This window comes from Centruroides vittatus, unplaced genomic scaffold (assembly GCF_030686945.1).
Source record: "Centruroides vittatus isolate TY-2023 unplaced genomic scaffold, ASM3068694v2 contig_3068, whole genome shotgun sequence".
In the NCBI taxonomy this organism is placed as follows: domain Eukaryota; kingdom Metazoa; phylum Arthropoda; class Arachnida; order Scorpiones; family Buthidae; genus Centruroides; species Centruroides vittatus.
In genome coordinates, this window is record NW_027121971.1 from 464,175 (window position 1) to 488,500 (window position 24,326).

The window sequence follows — 24,326 nt, forward strand, 5'->3', positions numbered from 1 at the left end:
GGAGGCATTTTCGATTATGATTTATTTTAAAACATTTTACAGTCTTTTAACAGTATATATATCCGTCTGGACTATGAAATTTGATTGAATATCGCACAACATCGAATTTCACAACATTTCTTTTGAAGATTACAGCGATATGTATTTCTGAAATTTTGTGCTACTTCGCTTCATCTCGCTTTCAGACGGCCATCTTTGTGTATGCTAAAAATATATATGTATATATATATATTTCCTGAATTAAGACTTCTTATATCACATTTAAAGAAAAAATTCCCTCTAGTGTTCTGATAAAACTAAGAAACTGACGCTAAACTTTGAACTCTTCGTCTCAATTAAGGCTCCGTCCGAACTTTTTTTTTTTTGTTTAAAAGGCAACCGTGATGTCCTACATAAAAATATTTTTGAACTCTATCAAATTAAAAGTTCAACAACACGACAATATTGTCGGAGATGAACGTAACCTTTTTTTTCTTTGTGTTTCATTTTCTTTAGATACGCAACCTGGGCACCAAATTGGAAGACTCTCTATGCGACCTGTGGTGGTCGCAAAATTCGTGTCGGAACAGGACACTTACTTTAGAGAGAAAGAATAAAAGATATACAATAGGATCCTATTCATTAAAAGTGTTCTTCTAGTCTAAGGGGCATATTTGCTGACGATTTGCACTAAGATGTAGAATTAACTTCCAACTGCTACCTGGCAAGTTTGGGATAATTTATATGGAATTAAACCACCAGATCCTGCTAAAAAGGACTCGCCCATTAGATCTTGGTCTATTTCGCGGGCTGCTGATCTCCCTTCGTTAATAGCATGGACCACTAGCGACTGCCCACGGTGACAATCTGTAAAACACCACATCTACGTCAGTTACGGTGTTCGACGTCATGGAACTTAAGTATTATCGGAATACATACCTCCTGCTGCGTATACACGTGGTACAGATGAGCTATACTTTCCGTGCGGGGTCTTTATATTGGAACGTGGATCTTGTTCCAGTTTCATGTCTTCCATTAAGTACTTTTCGGGGCCGAGGAAACCCATAGCGAGAAGAATTAAGTCGGCCTAACCAAAAATATTTAGTATATTAGACACTTATTTGTAGCTTTATTATTATTTTTAAATCACTTATCAGCACCTTAAATATTTTTTGGGAATCGGGTATCTCGTTCATGATCCAACGCCCACTTGCATCCTTTTCCCATTTAACTTTAACTGTTTTCACACCAGCTACACCTCCTTTACCATCATCCACGAACTCCTAAAAAGCAAAAACGTTTCGTACGTTACGATGGTAGTGTATACAGTCACTGTATTTTAAAGCTGACTAACACAGAATATACTCCTTACCTTACTCAAAATACAGTAGTGCCTAGGATCGTTTCCGAATTTCAATTTCACTTCCTCGTGACCGTAATCCACCCTAAATACTTTGGGCCACTGAGGCCAAGGATTGTTGTTGGATCGATTTTCTGGTGGTTCCGGTAAGATTTCAAATGTTACAATATTTCTTGCACCCTAAATATATATATATTTATGTCGTAGATATTTATTAAATGCCCGCGTTAGAGAGGCATATAGTAAAATTTACCTGGCGCAAAGCTGTAGCCATACAGTCAACACCTGTATCGCCACCACCGATAACCAAAACGTCTTTGTTATAAGCAGAAAGTCTCAAGTGATCTATATCTTTGCCCATTTGCTTCTTTTGCCAAGTTTCTAGGAAACTCATAGCGAAGTATATACCGGACAGATGACGGCCTGCCACATAATATAATGTAATAAACCATTTGTGACGTAACTCTTAAAAGAACGTTTAATACAATTATGTACTTACCAGGTATTGGAAGGTCTCGAGGCCAAGTGGAACCTATAGCCATTAGGATGGCATCGTAATCTCGAAGGAGTTCTTTGGCAGAAATGTCCTTTCCAACGTCGGAATTAGTACGGAATGTGATACCTTCGGCTGCCATTAAATCTACACGCCTCTTCACAACCTGAAACATCACAAAAGATAAATTAACTTGACATGTGAAACCTATTGATATAATATATCTAATTAATTACAATACATAACCGAGAAAGTAAAAGTAACTTATATAACACGGGAAAGTATTGTAATTGGGTCAAATTTGACCCCCCCCTAAACGGGAAAAAATTCTGTGGATATGTATGTGTCGGCGTCTGTTTCCTTTAATATCTCAGAATGGAGCAGATTATAAAGAGAAATTTTGCACGGTAACCTGTATATAAGGGGAATTGATCCTATTCAATTTTGGTGGTTAGAGATCAAGGGGTAGGGAAATCACGTGTCATAACTGAAGCTTGCAAATTTTACTCGTTATTAGCATTCACAATTTTTTAAAAATAAAAAACTCTTCTCTACTCTTAAAATTAATAATTAATTTATAATTAAAATAAAAGTTATTTTTAATACAGTCTCTTAAGAGATTGCGCCACACACAATTTTAACTTTATGCTAACGTGTCTTAGTGTTACTTAAATATAGATATTTTTCGCCGGGAAAGTTACGTAACTCGTTGCTGGATTTTTTTTGTATTTATGTATACATTTCATTCTATTACACAGTATTATGCAATACTAGGAAATATAGTTTAATGTTTAAAACTGTTTGAGTGGATTCTGAATCCATCTATGGAAATACACTAATCAATTGCGTTCCTATAATGGACATTATAGGAATTTTTACTCTCTTCCGTATATGATTAGTAATAATTATTCCGGATCCGAATATTTTCTCTTTAAATTATTCAATTAGTTTTTTATTGATAAAAATACGATTCAAATATAGTATATTTACGATTACAAATATTAATGCGTTTTGTTTCTCAAAAACTGTCAATGATTTTTTTGTATATATTGTTTTAAAAAAATATATTAAAATTCGAGATTTCTGTACTTACGTCCTTCCCTAATTTCATGGTTGGTATTCCATATTGTAATAAACCACCAATACGATCGTTCCTTTCAAAAACCACCACAGTGTGTCCAGCCTAAAGTTAAATATTTCAGTTGAAAATTGCATCCTTTCATAAATAACGCTGAAACATTCGTTACCTTATTTAGTTGTGCAGCTGCAGCAAGTCCAGATGGTCCGCTACCCACTACTGCTACTTTCTTTCCCGTTCTGAATTTCGGAGGGTTCGGTTTAATCCATCCTTTCTCAAAAGCGTTATCTATAATAGCGCATTCAATGTTTTTGATATTAACTGAAGGTTCGTTTATACCCAGCACGCAAGCTCCCTAGCAAAAAAAAAAAAAAAAAAAAAGTAAAATTTGCATACGTGGATCAATTATGCTTTAATTTTTTTAATTTTAGTTTATAGATAAACTTACTTCACACGGTGCAGGACACACTCTTCCTGTAAATTCCGGAAAATTGTTTGTTTGAAGGAGTTGATTGAGTGCACTTCGCCAATCTTCCTACCAAAGATACCATTAGCAACAGAACCATTTATAACAATAAGGCATAGTGTGCTTTTCAGCGCGGTTAAAGCAAATATTTTTTTATTGTTTATCTAAATATGGTGATTTATATTTGTGTCAGACTTACATTAAATACCAAATCGTTCCATTTGGGTATGAGATTACCCAAAGGACAGCCGTTACTGGATTGACAAAATGGAACACCACACTCCATGCATCTGATGGAAAATAAAATTTTAACATTATCACTCTAACAATAGAATTTGATTTCTTTTTTTAAACGTCATACCTGGCAGCTTGAATTTTTATTGTTTTTCTAACCTCTGCGTGATTATAAACTTCTTTCCAATCTTTTACTCTTTGCGCAACAGGTCGATAAACTCCTTTTTCTCTTTTATATTTCATAAAACCTCTAAAAATAAATATTTCCATTGTGTTCTAACTTTAAAAATATATTTTTAAAGTGCTTTATTTTAAAAGCACAAACCTCATTTTATCTAGTTTCTCTATCTGTTTTTTCTGTTTAACTACATCCGTCACCGTGTCTTCGATATCTGCTACGCTCTTTTTAGCAACTTCATTCGGATCTATTGGCCCGTTGAGTAAAGATGTTTTTGGAACTTCGTTTGACGTATTTTCATTTTTCATCTGCCTCAATGCTCTTTGATATTCCTTAGGAAATACCTAAAACAAATAATAACATTATATTATTATTGTTATATTTAGAAATTAAAACTTTAAAAAAAATTGCAATTTAATCACTTACTTTAACAAAATATTGCGCTAATTTTGGCCAATCTCTTAATATATCTGAGGCTTTATCTGAACCAGTTTTCTCTAAAAATTCGTTTAACAGACTCTCCACCAATTGAAGATCATCTTTATGTTCCAATGGGAGGAGATCCACCATCATTTTATTGCAGAGATTATCAAAATTCTTTTCTCTAAGCATACAAACGATATTATATTGTCTGCGAAAATAATTAAATTTTTATTTCATTATTTCCTACATTCTTTACTTACATATCGTAAACGTAAGCTATCCCACCAGACATTCCAGCAGCAAAATTCCTTCCGGTTTTCCCTAAAACAACAACACAGCCTCCCGTCATATATTCACAGCAATGATCCCCAACACCCTAAAAAAAAAAAAAAAAAAAAAAAAAACACATTTAAAACTTAATTTTAAGAATTCGGACTTATTGGCCCGTTTAAGCTGAATATATTAAGCTGTACTGACCTCAACAACAGCTATGGCACCCGAATTTCTGACGCAAAATCTCTCAGCAGCGATACCTCTAAAATATGCTCTGCCAGAAGTAGCACCATACAAACAAACATTACCAACAATTACATTTTGCTCAGATTTAAATTTCTTAGGATGATCGGATGAAGGATAAATAACAACTTCTCCACCCGAAAGGCCCTAATTAAACAAAAGATTTTATTAACAATGTGAATTAAATTTTATTAAATATAAAGTCACTTACTTTTCCGACATAATCGTTTGCATCTCCTTCCAATTCTACACTGACCCCATGAGCTAAAAAGGCACAAAAACTTTGACCAGCGGATCCTTCTAGTTTAATTCGGATACTATCCTTTGGTAAACCTCGTTCACCATGTTTCCTACGGCAACACATTATAAATAATAACAATACAGGAGAAATATAAATTAATATTTAATTTAACACTTACATAACAATATGATAGCTTAGCGTGGAACCGAAACACCTGTCTTCGTTCGTAATATCCATATGTATGGTGACGTTACTTCTTTTTTTCTCAAGAACGTCCATTGATTGTTTTATTACTAAATTTTCCTGTCGAAATTTTAAATAATAAAATTTAGAAACAAAAGACATATTTTATTTTTTGGTTAATGTTACCTATGGTTTTAAGATGGCGGCTCGTCTCTGATTTCAGCAAATAGAAGGGAAACAGTGGGGACGCACGTTCTAATATAACCTAACCTATTCTAATAAATTACCATAATTATTACCAACAAAATTATTAGAATAGGTTAGGTTAGGTTAGAACGTGCGTCCCCACCGTTTCCTCGCTGGAATCAGACGAGCCGCCATCTTGGAACCATAGGTAACATTAACCTTTTTTTTTTAAATAAAAAATCTTACAAGGCGTTTCTCGAGTTGAAAATCTTGTCGAATACTTCCACCAACTGTACAAGCATCTGGTCGGAGTGAATTGGCAGGTAGCAAAATGGCAGAAAAATCTAGAAGTGATGCTTTAGGGTTGGTTTTATTGTTGTATACTTTAAGTAGATCCGTTCTACCTATCAATTCTTGAAAACGTCTTAGACCTAATTTAGCCATTATACTTCTCACCTGAAATTAATTTTAGTCTTATGTATTTCTACCATATTACAGTACTTAAAAGAAATGAGGGTACGCTTGAAAACTAACCTCTTCTGCTAATAAAAATAAATAGTTTACGACGTGTTCCGGTTTGCCTGCGAATTTCTTCCTTAATTCGGGATCCTGTTTAATAACAATAAATATTTTAGACAGAACAAATACAGAATTCTCACGTTAGAATGATCTTTATTACTCACTTGGGTTGCAATGCCAACGGGGCACGTATTTAGATGACATTTACGCATCATGGTACAACCTAAAACAATCAGCGGCGATGTCGAAAAACCAAATTCGTCTGCTCCTAATATGGCAGCCACAACTACGTCAAATCCTGGAATACAAAATAATTAAATTCCAACGTACGTTAGAACAATTAAACAATAAGTAAAAACTTTCTGATACCTGTCCTAATTTGCCCGTCGGCTTGCAGAACCACTCTAGATCTCAAGTCATTTTGCACCAAGGTCTGATGAGTTTCAGCAATCCCTAATTCCCAAGGCAATCCAGCACCTTTAATTCCAGTCCAACTGCTAGCACCGGTTCCTCCATCATGTCCGGAAATTGTAATATGTTCTGCTTTGCCCTTTAAAATATACACATATTTCAATTAATATAACTGTAAATCCATCTGTACGAATTTATTCTAAATGACATAATTTTTACCTTGGCAACTCCAGAGGCGACTACACCAACTCCCATCTCTGATACCAATTTAACAGATATCCTGGCTTGAGGATTAGCGCATTTCAGATCATAGATCAACTAATAAAAATTAATTAGAAATTAAGAGATACGTTTAACCATTAAAAATATATAATTAAATTAATCAGTCCAAGGGTTCTACCTCCGCCAAATCTTCTATAGAATATATATCGTGATGAGGTGGAGGACTGATGAGGCCAACACCCGGAATAGAATGACGTGTCTTTGCAATATCGGACGATACCTGAAAGATTTTTTTGATTAAATCATGAAAATTAAGTTTATTTTAAAAAAAGATATTTCACATTTTAAACCTTACTTTATGTCCTGGTAATTCTCCTCCCTCTCCCGGTTTTGCACCTTGAGCCATTTTAATTTGTAATTCGTCAGCATTTGCCAAATAAGCGCTAGTAACACCGAATCTCCCTGAAGCAACCTAAGTAACAATGGATTATGAAAAAAATTCATAAATTGGATTTTAAATATTTCAACTTTTTACATGCTTAAAATTCATACTCGTGTGTTTAAATTCACACGTTTTATAACACAAAAACAACACGAAATAACAAGATCCTATAATTAGCGTATCAATCAAAGTAGATGTAAGTAAAACCTTTAATGAGATTTTTCACGTTGTTGACAGACAAACCAGAGGAAGTAATTTGTTTCCATTTCCAATTAAACGCCAATTAAAAGAAATCCAATTAAAAAAATCCCGCTTTAGTTAATTATATTCGAAAAACGTTCTTTAAATTTGCATTAAAATAAAATTTGAGCTATTTCTTAATGTTATTTTCTAAATAAATCATACGTATTGATTTAATTTATGTTGTAAATATTAATACATAATAATTACTAGCTGTTATATATAACAGGGGGAAAGTATGAAGATCGGTCAAAAGATGATCCCCCCAGATTTTTGCAATTTCGGGCTCAGGACACCTTGAAACATCGAGAAATGCAAGAAAGGTCGGAGGTTTTTTCTATATGTATCGATCTTAGTGTGTATGTATAGGGTACGATTTTGTTCATCCATTTTGAAGTTTAACTCCTGCGCCTTTTGTCAAAAATCTCTGAAATTTGGCGGGGAGGTTTGTGTATTAGACGCATTGACGCTATTAGATTTTGGTGGTTAAATGTCGAAGAAGTGAGGAGCTTAAGGGGAGTCAAGTGTTGTATCTCGAGTGTGTTAGGTAATATTTTACTCGTTATTAGCATTCACAATTTTTTATAAAACTGATCTCTACCCTCAAAATTAAGCTTTTTACCATTTTATAGTAATTAATAATATAAAAAAAGTGATATAAAAATCTCATGATAGATGGCACTACACGCAATTTTAACCTTTTTTGCTGAGTCAGTTACTCAACTCGTTGCTGAATATATATATATATATTTTTTTATTGTAATGCTAAAATAGTTAAAATGCTTTTAAAAAAGAGAAACCGTACATCAATACTTTCAAAATCTTTATTATATCCACTTACTGATGCCTCCAATTAATTTAATAATTAATAAAAATAGCACTATCAATTCTCAACGGAAAATTACATTTGTACAATCGAAAATAAGAAGACAATAAAATTACTAGACGTGTGCTATTTATAACACGAAGTAATGAAATAAGTAGAATTCACACAAACAATTACGCAGTGTTTTCTATTAATTTAATACCGTAATTGTTGAGAACTTAATTTTTCAAAAATAACTTCTTTACACTCCGTTTCTTTTACAAAATAATATAATTTAACATAAATAGACGTCAGTATACGTTGAATTTTACAATGTACTGTACTGTACGTGTGTTATATACAGCAAACAAGGGCACAGAGAGAGGGTGCAAGTGCAATAGCAAATATCTCAAGTAATAATATAGAAAAAAGAAAAAAGAAACAGTAGAATAAAAAGGGAATTTTGTATTATTCATAAATCACAAAGCAATCTGTCAAATGTAATACGAGAAAAATTCGACTTTTAAACAATAAATGAAGCTGTCTTGTCTAACCATTCCATTGTGCATGGATGTACTCCATAATGGATGTACAGTACATTATGGCCATTATTTTTGTTCTATCAAAATAATTAACGAAGAGAGCCGATGGCGTTTATACCGTACTAGGGGATGGTTTAAAATTATATCAATTATATTAGTTTGGTAGGTACCAGAATACAAAGATTTAGTGGAGAGATTGCATTTCAGCTGTGGTAATAAATGAATCAATGCTTAGATCTAATTTAACTTTTCGGATCCAATTATAAATGGCGATCTGCAGTGCTGTAACCATGCAGGTAGAAAGAAAAACAGGGCCCAATACGAAAGGGAGCAGGGCACAGGGCCCAAAATTTTGATATAGATCGAAGCCGCATTCTTTAAAAGTTTCTGAACCGTTAGAAATCTTAAGATACTTTTTGAATAGCCGTTCTAGAGAACGACTTTCCAAAAATATAGCTTAAAAAATAAAGACATAACAATAGCCATTGGTCAAAACAGGAAAATAGTTAAATATTTAAACTTTTTAAGCTATTTTTAACAGAATCGATCGTATCTTTCTAATATATATCAATATAACAGAATATTAGAAAAAAAGTTTATGAAAATTTGCAATTGTTTTCAACTTACAAGGGTAAATCTGATGTGACAATTACCTGTTTTATTGCTGATCTACGATTTTGATTTTCTTGCTTGATCAACCATCGATCAGAATCTTCTCCTCCTTCCCCAGTATTGGATTTCGCTCCAACCCTATTCATAGCTATAGCTAAAGTTGTGTGAGCTTCAATAGATATACTACCAAAACTCATAGCACCTAAAAAAAGATAATTACGTATTAAAATTAAGTTTATTTACCATGCTCAAAATTTTACTAGAACACTAATTACCGGTTGCAAACCGCCTAACAATGAATCTAGCTTCTTCCACTTCCGAAATTTTGATTGGTTTTTCTGCATATACAAGATCAAATTGACCTCTGAGAGTGGACTGACGAACACAATCCATAGTTCTTTCCACAAACTTTTCGTATGCTTCGTGGCTGTTATTCTTTGATGCATCCTGATCGATAACATCACATCAGAAATAACAGGAAAAAAAAGGTGAAAATTTATTTAAATCGGACGAAGTTTTACCTGAAGTGAAGCAATGGCATCAGGATGGTTAATGTGAACTTCACCGCCACTCCTCCAGTGATAAAATCCAGGATTTCTTAATATCATACTATCGTATTCTTTGTCATTATAAGCGGCACGATGTCTCTGTAGAGTTTCCTCCGCTAAAATCTGGAAGGTGGCTCCACCAATTCTGGATGGAGTATTCTGTAAATCGATGAAAATACTTCATGAATAAAAATCTATAAAACCGTTTCAACTTGGAGAGTCGAGTTAAAGTTTACCTTGAAGCACTTATCGATCACTTCTTTACTTAATCCAATGGCTTCGAATATTTGCGCTCCTTTATAACTTTGGAGAGTAGATATTCCCATTTTTGCCATTATCTGTTATTCAAATTTCCATTTTAAATGTAGTTCTAATACGATAATATTTATCATTACGTATAAGGTTAGAATGAAGTAAAATACGGGATTTTTTTTTAAGTGTAAATAATATACAGAATAAGGTAAATGAACTGTTAGATTAAACGTTAACATCCGTTACACCGTTCGAAATTAAGCAACCGTTTGTGTAATTCTATCTAAGCTATTTCATGCAAATCTATCTATTATTGTTTCGATCTCATTAAAAGATATATATATATATAAACTCAAGTTTTATAAATAAGCGTAAATTCAAGTGTTGTAGGTTTATCAATAACGTTAGAAATTAACAAAAAATTTTGCCATACTTTAGCGATTCCTCTTTCCATAGCTTCAACGTAATTTTGATAAAGGTCTTCATCTGTTAGTTCAGATTTTATAAGACCCTCCTCGCGTAGGTTGCTAAATATCTCCCAGACGAAAAAAGGGCAGATAGCATCAGCACCGAAACCCAATAAAACACACATGTGATGCACCTCCCTGAAAATATTCGAAATTCGTTGAGAAAATTCGAAAATCTTTTTTATTTTAATACAAAATTACTCTACCTTGCTTCTGCTGTTTCGATTATTAATCCAATTTTATTTCTTTGCCTTTCGTTAATCAAATGATGATGAACGGCACCGAGAGCTAAAGGAGCACTGAAATTTTAAGGTTTAATTCGTTAAAAAGTCTTCCACGAAATTCAAACGATAGCCATTTTAAATTAATAAAAATAGTGATAGATGAAGGATGCTGTGAATATAATATATAAAACTGACTTTTCTACTTAGACGAAGCGTAATTTATATTTGAGATGATCGAATTTTTCATTCCCTGTACTTAAATGTCAGTATTTCATTCTTTATATACCAGTAAGGCTTTAAATTATTGACAATTTAAAAAATATTCTATTTTCGGGCTCCTAGCCAAGAAATGATAGTAAAAACGAAATAAAATCAAATAAAGGATCGAGTATTCGACTTTTTAAAATGAGTAGGGCGTAAGTCAAATTTTTAATAAAGTACAATAATATTTTTACTGTGTATTTAATTTTAAAAGCCTAAAATGTCTACGATTTTCCTCAAAAAACTTTATTACTATTAAAACATTTAACTTAAACAATGATTTTATTGCCTAGAGTGTTTCTAATTTAAATGAAGTTGATAAATTCTAATTGAAACTACAATTAGTATAATTGTTGTAATATTTATAAATTGTAAAAATCATAAATGCAGGAAGGAAATGGAAGCATGTAATTGTCATTTTGTTTCATATAAAACAGTTAAAATGCAATAGAAAACTATGTAAAGAAAAATGTATAGTGTTGAAGAATTGTAATCAACTTTCCTATCTTGTTGGTATTTGGCAATAGAAAAATAAATTTTTAAAATTTAATTAAAAGATTGTCCCGTAGGAAATTCATGGTTTTAAATTCAATATTTCTTTGTGTTTACAATATTACGGTAAAATAAATAAATGCATTTTTTTTTCTTCCATCAAGCCATTGTCATAAAAAATAAAGTATGGGGGAGGCTTTCTTCATTTAACTAATGCAGGAATAATAAAAAATTCAATTCTTCGAACGATTGAAATATTGTAATGCTTTATATTTTATAAATTCTTCTCATAATTACGCAGTTTATCATGTTTAAACGATAAATTCCAGACTATTTAAAATTCTATCGAATCATTTGAATATTTATTATTAAATATACTGTAATTCAAGAAATAGCACATTTGTAAAAATTCATTTTACGCATTTTTCTAAAAGAACCAAATGATAAGTTTTACCTGACCGGTACCATTTCGTTTCCAGCTTTTTTATCAGAAAGAACAAGTAAAGTGTATCCATTTTCAGCAGCTTTGCACGCTTCGTTGCAGATTCGATTTATGGCAGGTAAAAGACCTTCTTTGCCTTTATTTATAGGATACACCATATCTATGACTTTAGTCTGAAAGCCAGAAACAAGGTATTTAAAAGAATAATTTCATTTGAAACACTTAATAATTTCATATGAACTTACTTTCCATCCTTTATAAGAAACGTTTTTAATCACTTCCATGTCTTCCAAGGAAAGAATAGGCTGTTTTAACCACAAACGACGGCATTGATCAGCACTTGGTTCTAAAATATTAGCTTCTGGACCTATTGGACATTCCTACATAACGTAATTACGAAACATATAAAAAGGAAATGGGTGTAAGTTAATTGTTATGCATTAATATATATATAACATATATATAACAGATATTACCAAGGACATCACAATTCTTTCTCTGAACGGATCGATGGGTGGATTAGTTACTTGAGCAAATAATTGTTTGAAGTAATCATAAAGCAATGGTCGACACTTTGACAGACATGCTAAAGGAGCGTCATTTCCCATTGAGCCAAGAGCTTCTTTTCTAATGAAGAAAAATAAATGTAAATGTTCCATAAAATGTAGAAATATTAACGCTATAAATTATGAGACATTTAAAGATTTTAATGCGCGAGAGATTTATCGACAAGCATCTAAAAATATCGAAGAAAAATTGGCTTTCTGTCATATCTTTTCCTTCATTTTTTAAAGATGAAGATGCAGAAGTTGCACTTTTTCGTTTGACGTCATTCCATTGATCTCTAATGAGCATCAACTACACGAAGACAGACGTCTAAAGATCTGTCTCGCACAGATGGTATACATCGAAATATTTTACTTACTTGGTATTAACCATCGGTAATAAAAGCAAATTGATTGTTTCAATCGTATATCCAAACAATGGCAATCTTTTGTCATCTAAAACAGATTTCACTCCATTAATATGATCATTTGTTACGTTATTAAAATCATTCATCTTCTTCGGTCTATTAGCTTCACGTAAATCGTCGAGTGTCATCTGGACATAAATATGAACACCAATAAATTAACTATACACGTTTAGAATTAAGAATAGAGAGAAACAACTTACCAGCTCCTTTAACCAATTTTCTAAAGGCCTCTGACGAGCTATATGAAGTTTTAATTCTTCATCACGAATGATTACTTTATCTACTGTATCTACTAAAAGTAATCTCCCGGGTTTTAAACGATTCTAATTAATAAATAATTCGTTTATGTTTTAATCTCACACGTTAACTTTCCACTCTTCACGTAAGATAATTAATAAAAAGACCTGCTCACTTTTTGGATAACGCTCTCGGGTTTGACATCGAGTACACCAACTTCGCTAGCCATTATCATGTAATTATCACTAGTTAAATAGTAACGTGATGGTCTCAATCCATTTCTATCAAGAACAGCTCCGATGTATCTACCATCCGTAAAAGTGAGTAGTGCTAGAGATAATTAGGAATTCGATATGTCAAGAAGTATAAATTAAAAATAATTATTCCCATTTTTTGTTACTTAAAACAATACCTGGACCATCCCACGGCTCCATAGCGCATGAGCTCCATTGATAGAACTGTTTCTTTTCTTGATTCATTAATTCGTCATTCTGCCACGCTTCTGGAACCATCGTCATCACAGCCTTTACGGGGGGGGGTAAAATATAATAATATGAAAAGGTATAACTTAATTTAAATACAATTATTTTAATTAGTTACGGAATCTTATATAAATTAATGTGTTTGGTAACGGAACGACCACAACAATCATTAAATATCATCAAAATCAATTAACGAAATGCTAAGCAATTAATTACGGCAACGGTCACATCACAAGGTCAAAGCTGCAGGGGAATTTTTCGTTGTAAAGGTCACTGCAATGTTTTTACCAGACGGAAAATACATCGATCAATGAAAACAGAAGAGTAATTCCACTGTTAGAATGCTTCTGATAACAACAGAAACCTTGAAAATTCGTGTATACACAGCATACTTATTATTTTTTTTTATTGAAAATAAAATCTTGATTGATAATAGGCAAGATACTTAAATGTTAATTAAATCTAATTGATTTGAATAAACTTTAGCGTGAACAGCATATTTTAATGCTGATTATTCTTATTTTAAAAGCCAAAATAAGTAATTCAGACATCGCTTCAGACGGAAGCTTCGTTCATTAAACCGGAAACTTGACTTCCTGACACAATCAACAATGCTAAAGTCAGTAAGGAAAAGAGGAACAATAACATTCTTCTTGATTTGCAAGTGACGCGTGACCTGACAGTTTTGTCTTCATACGACTTAATAAACTTGCATTTTTTGTAATTTTCTTAATTTTTAAGTGTTCATACTTACAACGAATCATTTTATTATGTAAAAATGTAAAAAATGATAAGAATAGGCTATTCAAAATTCTAAAACTGTTGCAACCGTTTATTAATATATCTTACTCAGAAATAAGAAATCTATGTCAATGAACCATTCAGGACAACAAGGAGGAGGAGGAGGATGTGGAGGAATATATTAATAAAAAGAGCAGGATATACGAAAGTTTTAGGCTGCCAGTTCTGACGTTGAATTTTTGACATTGTTCCAATTGATAAAAAATAAAAGAAAAACACAGTAATTACCTCTGGCAGAGAACGTTGTCCCGCCATTACTAAAAATTCTAAAACGTTATCGACACATCCTGAATCGGACTGGTTTGGTTCTACAACAGGATACAACTTCTTTAAATCTTCTCTGTAAAGCTTGCTATGCATTACCCCCTCTCTCGCTCTCATAAGATTGACATTTCCTCTTAATGTATTAATTTCTCCATTGTGAGCTAACATTCTTCAAAGGAGATAAAATGTAAAGTTAATATTTGCATAATAATAAAATTACATTAACGCAAATCTTACCTCATGGGATGAGCTCTTTCCCAACTAGGGAATGTGTTAGTTGAAAAACGTGCGTGAACCAATGCTAAATATGCTTCGAATTTCGGATTTAGTAGATCTTTAAAATATTTCCATAATTGTGTAGATGTCAGCTGACCCTGTAATCATTAACCTTATTAGAATAACTTTCGATCTCTTAGACATTGATTGCATTTGTTATGATACAAATTAACGATACTAACAGGAATGATTTTTAAATTAAAAATCTTACCTTATAAACCACAACCTGTACTGAAAGACTACAAATGTAGAATCTAATATCTTCGGAAGGGATGCGATGAGTGGCATATTTTCTTAGAACAAATACCTGAAAAATAGTTATAGTGATTTAACTGTTTTCAATATTGTGATTTGTTAATATTCTGTTCTACGTTATCCCAATTCCCTTCTTCTGTAGCCGATAATGGCCTAGCAGAATCTGAAATTGGAAATTAATAATACTATGGTTAGTTATGCTAGCTGGCCTATTAGGTGTAATTATGGCCACATAGCTTTATGCTTTATTGTTTCATTAAAATAACGCTTAAAATAGATTAATTCTTGGAAATAAAGTAATATATGTTAATGTTTTGTTATTGTTTTTATGTAAATAGGCGTATACTGTTATCAGTATATCACATTATCGTTGAGCCATTCGTTTCTTGTAAGTACATTGATAAAAATTAAAAATAAATCATTGTACATTTAATAAGTACTTAAAGAAGAGAACAGTTTTATAGATACGTGCATAAAATTTACCATTGTCGGGAAGGCTTATACTATAATCATTTACAAGAATAATTCTTAACACAATAAAATTAAATCCATCCTAACATAGAATATACATTCAATTATAACTAGATTTCTACATTATAAACAATATATTAAAATTCATAACAGCATCAAAACAACAGATGCTATCTCTATTTTTAATTATCAATTCAATACAAAGAAGTCATTATTATAATCAGTATTAGTAGTTTACATAAGAATTTTTATTATCTTATCGGAGTACAGAAAATATTTTTATATATTCCTCTACTAAACAACAAATAGGAAATAATCAGATAATTTTGAAATTAAAATAGCGATTTTGAAATAACTGCAAAAAATAAAAAATAGTAATAATAAATTTTTTGTGCCCCAGAAAATTCCCAAATAGAAAAATTGAAATTATTTTAAACTAAACAAGAATGGGGAATTAAAAAAATGGATTTTTAACGTTATTAATCGATGTAATTCCATCGATTTGTACAAAAATTATTCTCGTTCAAAAATGAATTTTAAATTTAAAAAAAAGGGGGAGAATGTTTTAATAAATAAAATGGTAAATTTATTTATTAAAACATTTACGAAAATTTCATTCTTTAGCATAAAATCGAGGACTATTCGGCAAATTTGTTTGCTTTAATAATTAAAAATCTATTATCTTAACCTGTACCTTCCTTTTAAACACATTTTCCAAACACATCTTTCGGCAGATTCATTAATAATTAATACGAGTACATAAAATCGATCATCGAATTTAAAGATTTTATTTTATTACATCCTGTTTGGTTTACTTTTCCATAATTGGTTTACTCCAGGTTCGGCAAATAAGTTCTTTTGTTACATTCTAGCAATCAAGGAACTACTGTCCTGACTGTCAATAATTGAAAGACTTAATTCATCACCCTACCTGCTGTGACGTCAACGCGGTATTCTTATCAGAAATTTCCGAAAAACTAAATTTTCTTTCGATTAAATTCACGCGAGGATTAAAAAAACCGACCACAAAAGTCAATTTAGAAAATTAAGTCACCCTTTTCTGACATACGGAAAGCGAGTCCTGCGATCAATTATGGTTCCAAAATAGCTGTTTTATCATTATTGCTGTACAACCGTATTCATTTATGATAAAGAGATGGATCGACTTGGTGATTTACATCGTTAATTCATATTTTATTCATGAATCAATACAAGAGAAAAGACAATCTCTTTTCTATCACACCACAAACACACAGACTTCGCACCTCCTAATTTTTAATTTAAAAAAAAATAGATTTTCTCGATTCAATTGTAGGGGGAAAACATTGTATTTTTTCACAGTTTAAAAATCAATTTTGAATGTGAAAAACCTCAATAAATAAATAATATTTTAAAGAATTTCTTCGTGTCATAAATATCTAAAGGAGAATCATCAAAAAAATATTTTTATGACTAGAAAAATTCTTATTTTTTCGGAGGAATTTGCTACCATATTTGTACGTGTAATGTAGGTTACTATCTATAGATTAATTCTGTAAATGGATTGGGTAAGATCTGTGGGGAAAATGGCGATAATATCTAAGAAAAAGGTGACACATCCAGCGTTATATCTGGCATTAGAGGAGGAAAAAACTCGGCTCTGAATAAAAAAGAAAAACATCAAGAATGGCATCAAGTGAGCCATGAGAAAAATTACTATTTATGTCAAAAATTTATGATAGGTTTTGTTAATTTGTACTTTTTATACAGTAACATAACTATATGATTTACAGCTTAAGACCTCATATTCCCCACAGTTAGTAGCAGCATCATCCGTAAAAATTAACATAGGAGGCCTTTCTTCTACACTAATACATTAACTAAAGAGAGAGCCTCTTATAATACAGAACCCGACCAAAATTTCTAAATGGATATAATTATATAGTGTAATTAACTATGTATATTATCCAGTTATATCAACAATACTACAGCAACAACAAGCGAATTTTGTCCAATTTGCTTCATTATGAGAATTTAATCAATTTACATTGCGTGTTTAATTTCGTGTTAAGTTTGTAACCACGTAAATAACGGTAACAAAATATCCAATTGCTTACCAGATACAAAGTAATTCATCGATTCCTCCGGCCTACATTATCGAAAGCTTATTGATAATGGTAAAAGATTAGAGCTTAGTGGCATTATTAAAAGATTAAGTTATGTAACTTACTCGCTAACGTGTGCATCACTTGCTATTTACTTAAAATGATAATGGACAAGAGATAAATGGTTCTTACAGGAATTTCAACTCGGTCATTTGTGGTTGTAAGTCAGATAAAAGGATTTATGAACGAAATCAGGAAGGAGCTTACCTTACAAGATTACAAAAAATTTCCTTTTATCTACGTAAAAAACAATTTTGCTGGATTATTTTTATGTATTTCTACATCGTCTAGAATGTCACCGCCGCCATTTTTTTTTTTTTTTTTTTTTTTAAATTCGGAAGCGCAAATACTTCTACAAAGCCACCCACATAACTGTCAAATCGTTATAGAACGTGATCTGATTTTAGAACATATACAAAGGCTGTAATCAATAATACATGATTAAAATATATTTATAACACTGTATACAGTTAGATGTGTAACTGTAAATCATGGTTATGTAATAATGACGAAAGCCATCACTTCGAGCAAACAAGAAAAGAAAGAAAAATGGAAGCATAATGATGACTAGAATTATTTTCTGAATTTACGAAACATTTACAAATAATTATAATCTTAATCGATTTTTCATTAAGAATTACACAACATTGCAATTTATAACGTCCTTGTTTCTAAAACCTGTATAAAGTAGAATTTATTTGTTATTTTTTTTTATTAAATTCCGCTTTCTGTTAAGATAAAATCTTTGCTATGTCATGTTTACATCGAAACAAAGTAAAAGAATTCTCCCAATTATTCTGGAAAAATCGCCCTATTCCCGAATAATCGAGAGAATTTCTTAATTTTTTTTGTATATTCAAACAAGTAGCAGAAAAACAGTCAAGTCTCAATTATCCGGTGGCAGGTTTATTTGAAAAATGGCTTTAAATAACGCATCCGATATAGAATTTTGTGTAAATACGTGTCTAGAATGAATAAATAAACGATTTTTATGCTTATTTAACGTTTCCGTTTTCATTCGGGCCGGATAATCGAGACTTCACGTTAGTTCGAATTCGCCCGTAAAATCGAACTTATAATGGATTGAAGTTTAAGTTATTATTAAATTTAGTTATTTAAATACCTTTATACGAAAAAATAAAATCAGGGAAAGTTTCCTCGCATCAGAAGCCGAAACCCTTCTTCCATTAAAGGATTTGCCCGTTGTCATGGCAACCGAATCAGACAATCGCGTAACATATTAAAAGATATCCGAAGCCAATCAATAAATTCCTCGAAAAATCAAGTTAATTTACACCTCGGAAATGTCTTAGAAACTAGGAAATTAGGTCACGCGTGCATTAAATCTAATATCTTAAACGATAATAATGGATTTATCGTAAAGAATTTTTATTTACATCGTCTGCTTCGATCCGTTCGCAAGGAATCTTGGGTAGCACTCTCGTTTCGCGAGACGGAATGATTGATGAGGTATTATTATTTTTTTTTTATTTTATGTTCCTCTTACAAAAAAGCGATTTTATTATTTTATAAAGCTTTTTAATTTTATCTAGGGTAATAAAAGCGATATACTGTATAAATCTAAACGGAATGAGTTAAAAGTGTGTGGGGGAATAACCTCAAAACAGGGATATTTTTAAACGGAAGAAGTTCGTTTCCTAACTTTAAAAATGATGAATGAATGGAATTACGAGGAGGAAATCAACTCGGTTAAATACTAATTTCGCTTGTAATTTCTCGAGGGAGTTGTAGAATAAACTTAATGTATACGAATGAAGCCATCAGAGACACGCGGGTGACGTCACAGCCGCGAAACTGATCATTAATTAGTTTTGTTACGTGACACGTGAGTGATGCAGAATCAGATTACATCACAGGGAAAAAAATCGAGCGCGGGGAAAAAAGGATGTGTTTTAACTGAAAAAGACATCTGACCTCTCTTTTAAATGTATCATAATCCATATTTGGTCCAGCGATGAAGACCTGGCGCATGTATGGCTCGGTGGATCTAGCAACCTCACCTAGAATGCTGTCATCAACTGGCACATCTCTCCAGCACAAGATCTGGAATTAAAAGGAAAAAAAACAACACGTTTTATTTTATCCTCCTTTACGAAAATTTCGTGCAGTTTTAATAACTTACCTTCAACTTTAACTGCTCTGCCAGTGATTGAAAGTGTTTTTCTGCCTTAGATGATGTTTTTCTATCAAGGAAAAATATCCCAGTAGCGTATTTTCCAGGTTCTGGTAATACAATTCCAAGTTGCTCCCTGTAATAGAAAAAAGTTTTCATGTGTTTACATCCATTGAAACTTAGTACAGTGGGCTTAATAATAATAACAGTAGCAATTAGTATTCTAAAAAAGATGTTTAACAAGTTGGAAATAATCCAAAATCACGTTTACTTAGTTGACTTACTCACTACATTTTCTAATAATTTACGTGTGATACATTGTAAATGTTTACAATCAATAGTAGTAGAATGGCTAAGGTATACACGAAGAGAGAAATAATCAAACTTGCTTGAGTATTTTCGAATAAAATCCATGAGGAATGGAAGTGGTAACACCGGCTCCATCACCTGTGCTATTATCGCAAGCACACGCACCTCTGTGCTCCATTCGTGTAGATATAAACTGTGCATCACGTATTAGCTATAAAATACAAATATATATATAAATTTATTATTAAAAGATAACAACACTTTAAAAATTTAATATACAAGAGTCTTATCTATCTTTCTTCAAGTTCTACTTCTCATCTAACTCATCATAATACTCATTTAAACTTCTTTAGTCACATGGTGAGGCTGCACAGAGCACAGCTAGTCATTGGAAAGCCGTACAGAGTACAGTACAGCTTAAGATTTTACATATTCGACGTTAGATAATTTGTGTAAATTATAAATTGTACTTACTTTATGTGACGATATTCCATCGATACTGACTATGAATCCAACACCGCAGGATTCTCTCTCGTACTGAGGATCGTACAGTCCAGTAGGAGGCGGAAGTCCTAGGGTATTTCGATTGTCCACTATCTGCCACACCATCGCGCTATAGTAACTTCTAGTAAAAATAAATTTGGCAACGAATGAGTTTTGGCTTCACTACAACACTTCGTAATTTGAGTCTTGTTTAACTACCGACAATAGTGGATAAATAAAATTCTTTTTTTGTAATTAATTAATAAAATTATTATTATTATTAATTTTTTAATCAATAAATTATTATTTAATTTACTTATTTAAAATCCACCTTTAAGAGAGATTTTTACATTCGAAAGTGGCAAATCTCAGAAAATCTGATGTAGAGAATGGCGGCTATTTGTATCCCACGCACGGTGTGACGTCAGCTGACATCACCAACTGCGGTACTGTCTACGTCATCGAAAAATGCCAACAATTCTTTCTTTTAAGATTTCCACTGTTCTGTCAATACGTAATAATTTTTGGTGTCATCGTATAAATTGCAAACTAACGCACGTGTTAATTAGGTATAATAATGTAAATTGTGGCGAGAGGATATTTAAATTTTTTAAAACGTACGTGTGACATTATACAAAACACATTTTAATCATTTCAATTATTTCTAAAACACGAGGAAAATGGCCTATTTAGAAGCGAAGTAACGGCTTAAAAGACAGGTAACGAATATTAATCTGCCATTCTGTAATTGTTAAGAAAACAAATGAAGTGCAACACTGTAATAAAACGAAGGGCAGATAATACTAAATAGGTTAAGGTTATAAACATAAGGTTGGGAATATGTAATATCGAGTAATTGTGACGTAACGTTGCTGTACAGTTGATAACGTACAGAAGCAATTTCCTGGCCCACTTTCTTGTATTGTTTCCATGACAACCGATATGAGCTTTAGTTGTGTCAACAATGGCCGAGAGAGTCCACTTTACAGTGTTTATGTCATCACTTCACTTACATTTATGACAACTGAGCGTTTAATAAAATAAAAAGACGTATAGAGATAAATTAATAAATAAATACTATAAATATATATATATATTTAAATTCAATATAACGGTAACCATTTGAAATTCGAAACTTGGACGTTGCCATCGATAGTAAAAATCGGAAAATAATAATTTGGAATGGATGTAAGAGGAGTTTTTAAATTAATTCGTAAGATCGAATGTCTAACAATAAAAAAATGTACAAAGAAATAAAAAAGTTAAGATAAAACATTTTATTACAAAAGTTTAAAACGCATTATTGATGTCCTTGAATGTAACTATTAGCGGCATTAAATAATTTTCTCGAATGTAATTGGTTAAAATTTAAAATATATCTAAAATAAAAAAAAATAATTTATTTATGCTTATTTAAATTTTATTTTATTTTTTTAAATACGATGTTAAAATTAATATAATAAAATTTAAATAGTTTTTATCCAATCAGAAAAAGCGAAAATATTTTTGAATTCTGAGCAGACGATACTTGAATTTTTAAAAATTTAATTTTTTAAAAATAGTAATATAATTATATTAATAGTTATACATTGATATAATTTAAAAATATATAGTTAGATGATCAATTTTAATATTATTTATTTATATTAATATATTAAAAATGAAGTCTAATATCTTATTTCATAGACATCGTTTTGCAATAAGAAATTATGCGACACAATGAAATTTGAATACAGATTTTAAAATTATATAAATATTATTATTTCTTGTCTTCATTTATTTATTTTTATTTCGTATCTTTTTAAAGTTTTAACAGGAAAATTCGATGATTATTAATGAAATATAATTAAATAATATTATAAAACTTTTCCTTTTGTTATATTAATAATTTCTACATCAAATAAATGATTAATTATCCTTCTTTGAATGATTGATTTTATAAACAATATTAGAAAAAAAAAGAAAGAAACTGGCAACATACGCCGCCTCCCTTTGTGATTGAAATGCCGCAACGATGTAAGACCAGATGAAGAAATCTTTTACTTCACAAACCAAAGGTGAATGAAATAAATAGAATGTTTATAAGCCTTTCATAATCTATAAGATCAAGGGTATTGCTAAATTTATAAATCTAATCGAGTGCTTTCATATTTTTAATCATTTTTCTATTACTAAATATCTCGGGGATCCAAGGTTCAATTAAGATAAATATGTAAATAAGTGATAAAAGTTTACTTCATAATATTTACGTTACTAAATTTGGCACAAAATTTTTATCAGAAATTTTTATATCACGTGAAAATAGTTCCAATTTTAGCGATAAACTAAATATTACTTATCCATTATACACGCGCGCTGTTTATTTTGCATATATGACTTACAATTAAAGTAAATTTAGGTATTAAAAAAGCATATAAAACTTTAAAACTTGCCAAAATTTTTAATTAAAAAATTTAGGAGTGAAATCTTAGTTTTTTTATGATACTTTAATAAACTTTATGAGCAAATATTAAATTTTAAAAATTATTCTACCGCGCGTTTCCATTAATAACTTTAAGAATCGCAACTTCCACGTCATAAAAATCACTCCTGGAGTGTTGTAAATATTTCTACTCATTCAAGAACATTTCGCAAACGTTTTTATAATTATTTACATTTCTTTATTTACTTTAAGAAACGTTCCATTCCTCTTAACTCAATCGGCGATTCAAACATGGCCGACAACAATCAAAGATGCTTTTCGTGTCTGATTTTTAACGTTGCCAACTGGAATGCATCCAAGCATGTTACTAAATACGATACACGTGCACTCCACGTGACTCTTTCCACGAGTATTTCAGTAACCAGACATTACAACACTTCCTTCAAGCGATGTCAACTTGTATATATGTCACACGCCATAAAGAATTTAAGGACCATGCACCCAACGAGTTTCTTGTCCTCTCGTACAGTGCAGTAAATTATATAATAGTCTACACATCTCCAAATACGAGCTTGCAAAATCACACTCACGAATCATATTCCTACCGCACGACTCGTCTTTCAAGGTTATTAATCGAATTTTCGCTCTTTGTGAAAGTTTAATGTTATTCGCCTACAGAGCGTGCGTTTTATACGCGAATTTATATACAATTTCCTCGATATTTTTAACTATTTTATTATAAATTATTTCCGCGTTTCGAATAACGTAACAGGATACTTACTAATTTGAAGAGGTTTTAAACTTGAGCAACGTCCTAACTCATAGAAGGCAAGCTAGTAAATGTCACGAGATCCTGCAGCACACACACACAATATACACACAGCCTATAGGTCGTTCTGCGCATCGATGTTTGCGCAATTTTCCAGCCGCGTTCAGGATCGATACATTCATCATTCCGCTTCCTAACTGCATGACTCCTATTCTTACTACACTCCAAATATACTAAAAATCCCAAATTTTATATTAATTAATTTATTTAAATGTTATCACGGTTACAAAATAGAATTTTTTATATTTATTCATCCATATTTAAGTTTTTAATTATTTTTTTATTTAAAAAAACACGAAATTTTCTAATTACAGTTAGTGCCATCTAGATTTTAAAATATGTGAATGTCCTGACGTCATTACAACTTAATTAATTTTTCGTTTAATTTTTGTGACTAAATAATTTCTTTTGTCCTATTATAACAATATTA

The 24,326-nt window shown here is 31.4% G+C and overlaps 1 protein-coding gene across 5 annotated transcripts; it reads right to left on the bottom strand.

The window, feature by feature from the left end:
* Positions 1-3: 3 nt before the first annotated feature.
* LOC136972973 (uncharacterized) lies at positions 4-23,998 on the bottom strand. 5 transcript variants are annotated; one of them, XM_067267646.1, is made up of 45 exons: positions 23,849-23,998; positions 20,637-20,787; positions 20,243-20,373; positions 19,863-19,989; positions 19,655-19,783; positions 15,061-15,156; positions 14,811-14,947; positions 14,538-14,742; positions 13,439-13,550; positions 13,202-13,356; positions 12,990-13,112; positions 12,742-12,917; positions 12,293-12,443; positions 12,062-12,196; positions 11,829-11,989; positions 10,604-10,696; positions 10,364-10,535; positions 9,915-10,016; positions 9,652-9,837; positions 9,406-9,577; positions 9,172-9,332; positions 6,845-6,961; positions 6,668-6,769; positions 6,487-6,585; positions 6,226-6,406; positions 6,021-6,154; positions 5,872-5,946; positions 5,584-5,793; positions 5,147-5,271; positions 4,939-5,077; positions 4,689-4,874; positions 4,472-4,587; positions 4,215-4,392; positions 3,936-4,132; positions 3,738-3,860; positions 3,576-3,666; positions 3,359-3,445; positions 3,080-3,265; positions 2,926-3,015; positions 1,839-1,998; positions 1,593-1,762; positions 1,352-1,519; positions 1,140-1,262; positions 919-1,066; positions 4-846 (listed from the first exon to the last, which is right to left on the bottom strand). In XM_067267646.1, exons 2-45 carry the CDS (start codon positions 20,769-20,771, stop codon positions 683-685), a joined length of 6,228 nt encoding a protein of 2,075 aa, XP_067123747.1. In that variant the 5' UTR covers positions 20,772-20,787; positions 23,849-23,998; the 3' UTR covers positions 4-682. The 5 variants fall into 5 exon arrangements, with proteins under 5 accessions (XP_067123747.1, XP_067123746.1, XP_067123748.1 ...); XM_067267645.1 differs by having other exon boundaries at positions 19,863-19,985; positions 20,239-20,373; XM_067267647.1 differs by lacking the exon at positions 23,849-23,998 and adding an exon at positions 20,996-21,036 and having other exon boundaries at positions 19,863-19,985; positions 20,239-20,373.
* Between the last annotated feature and the right edge of the window lie 328 nt (positions 23,999-24,326).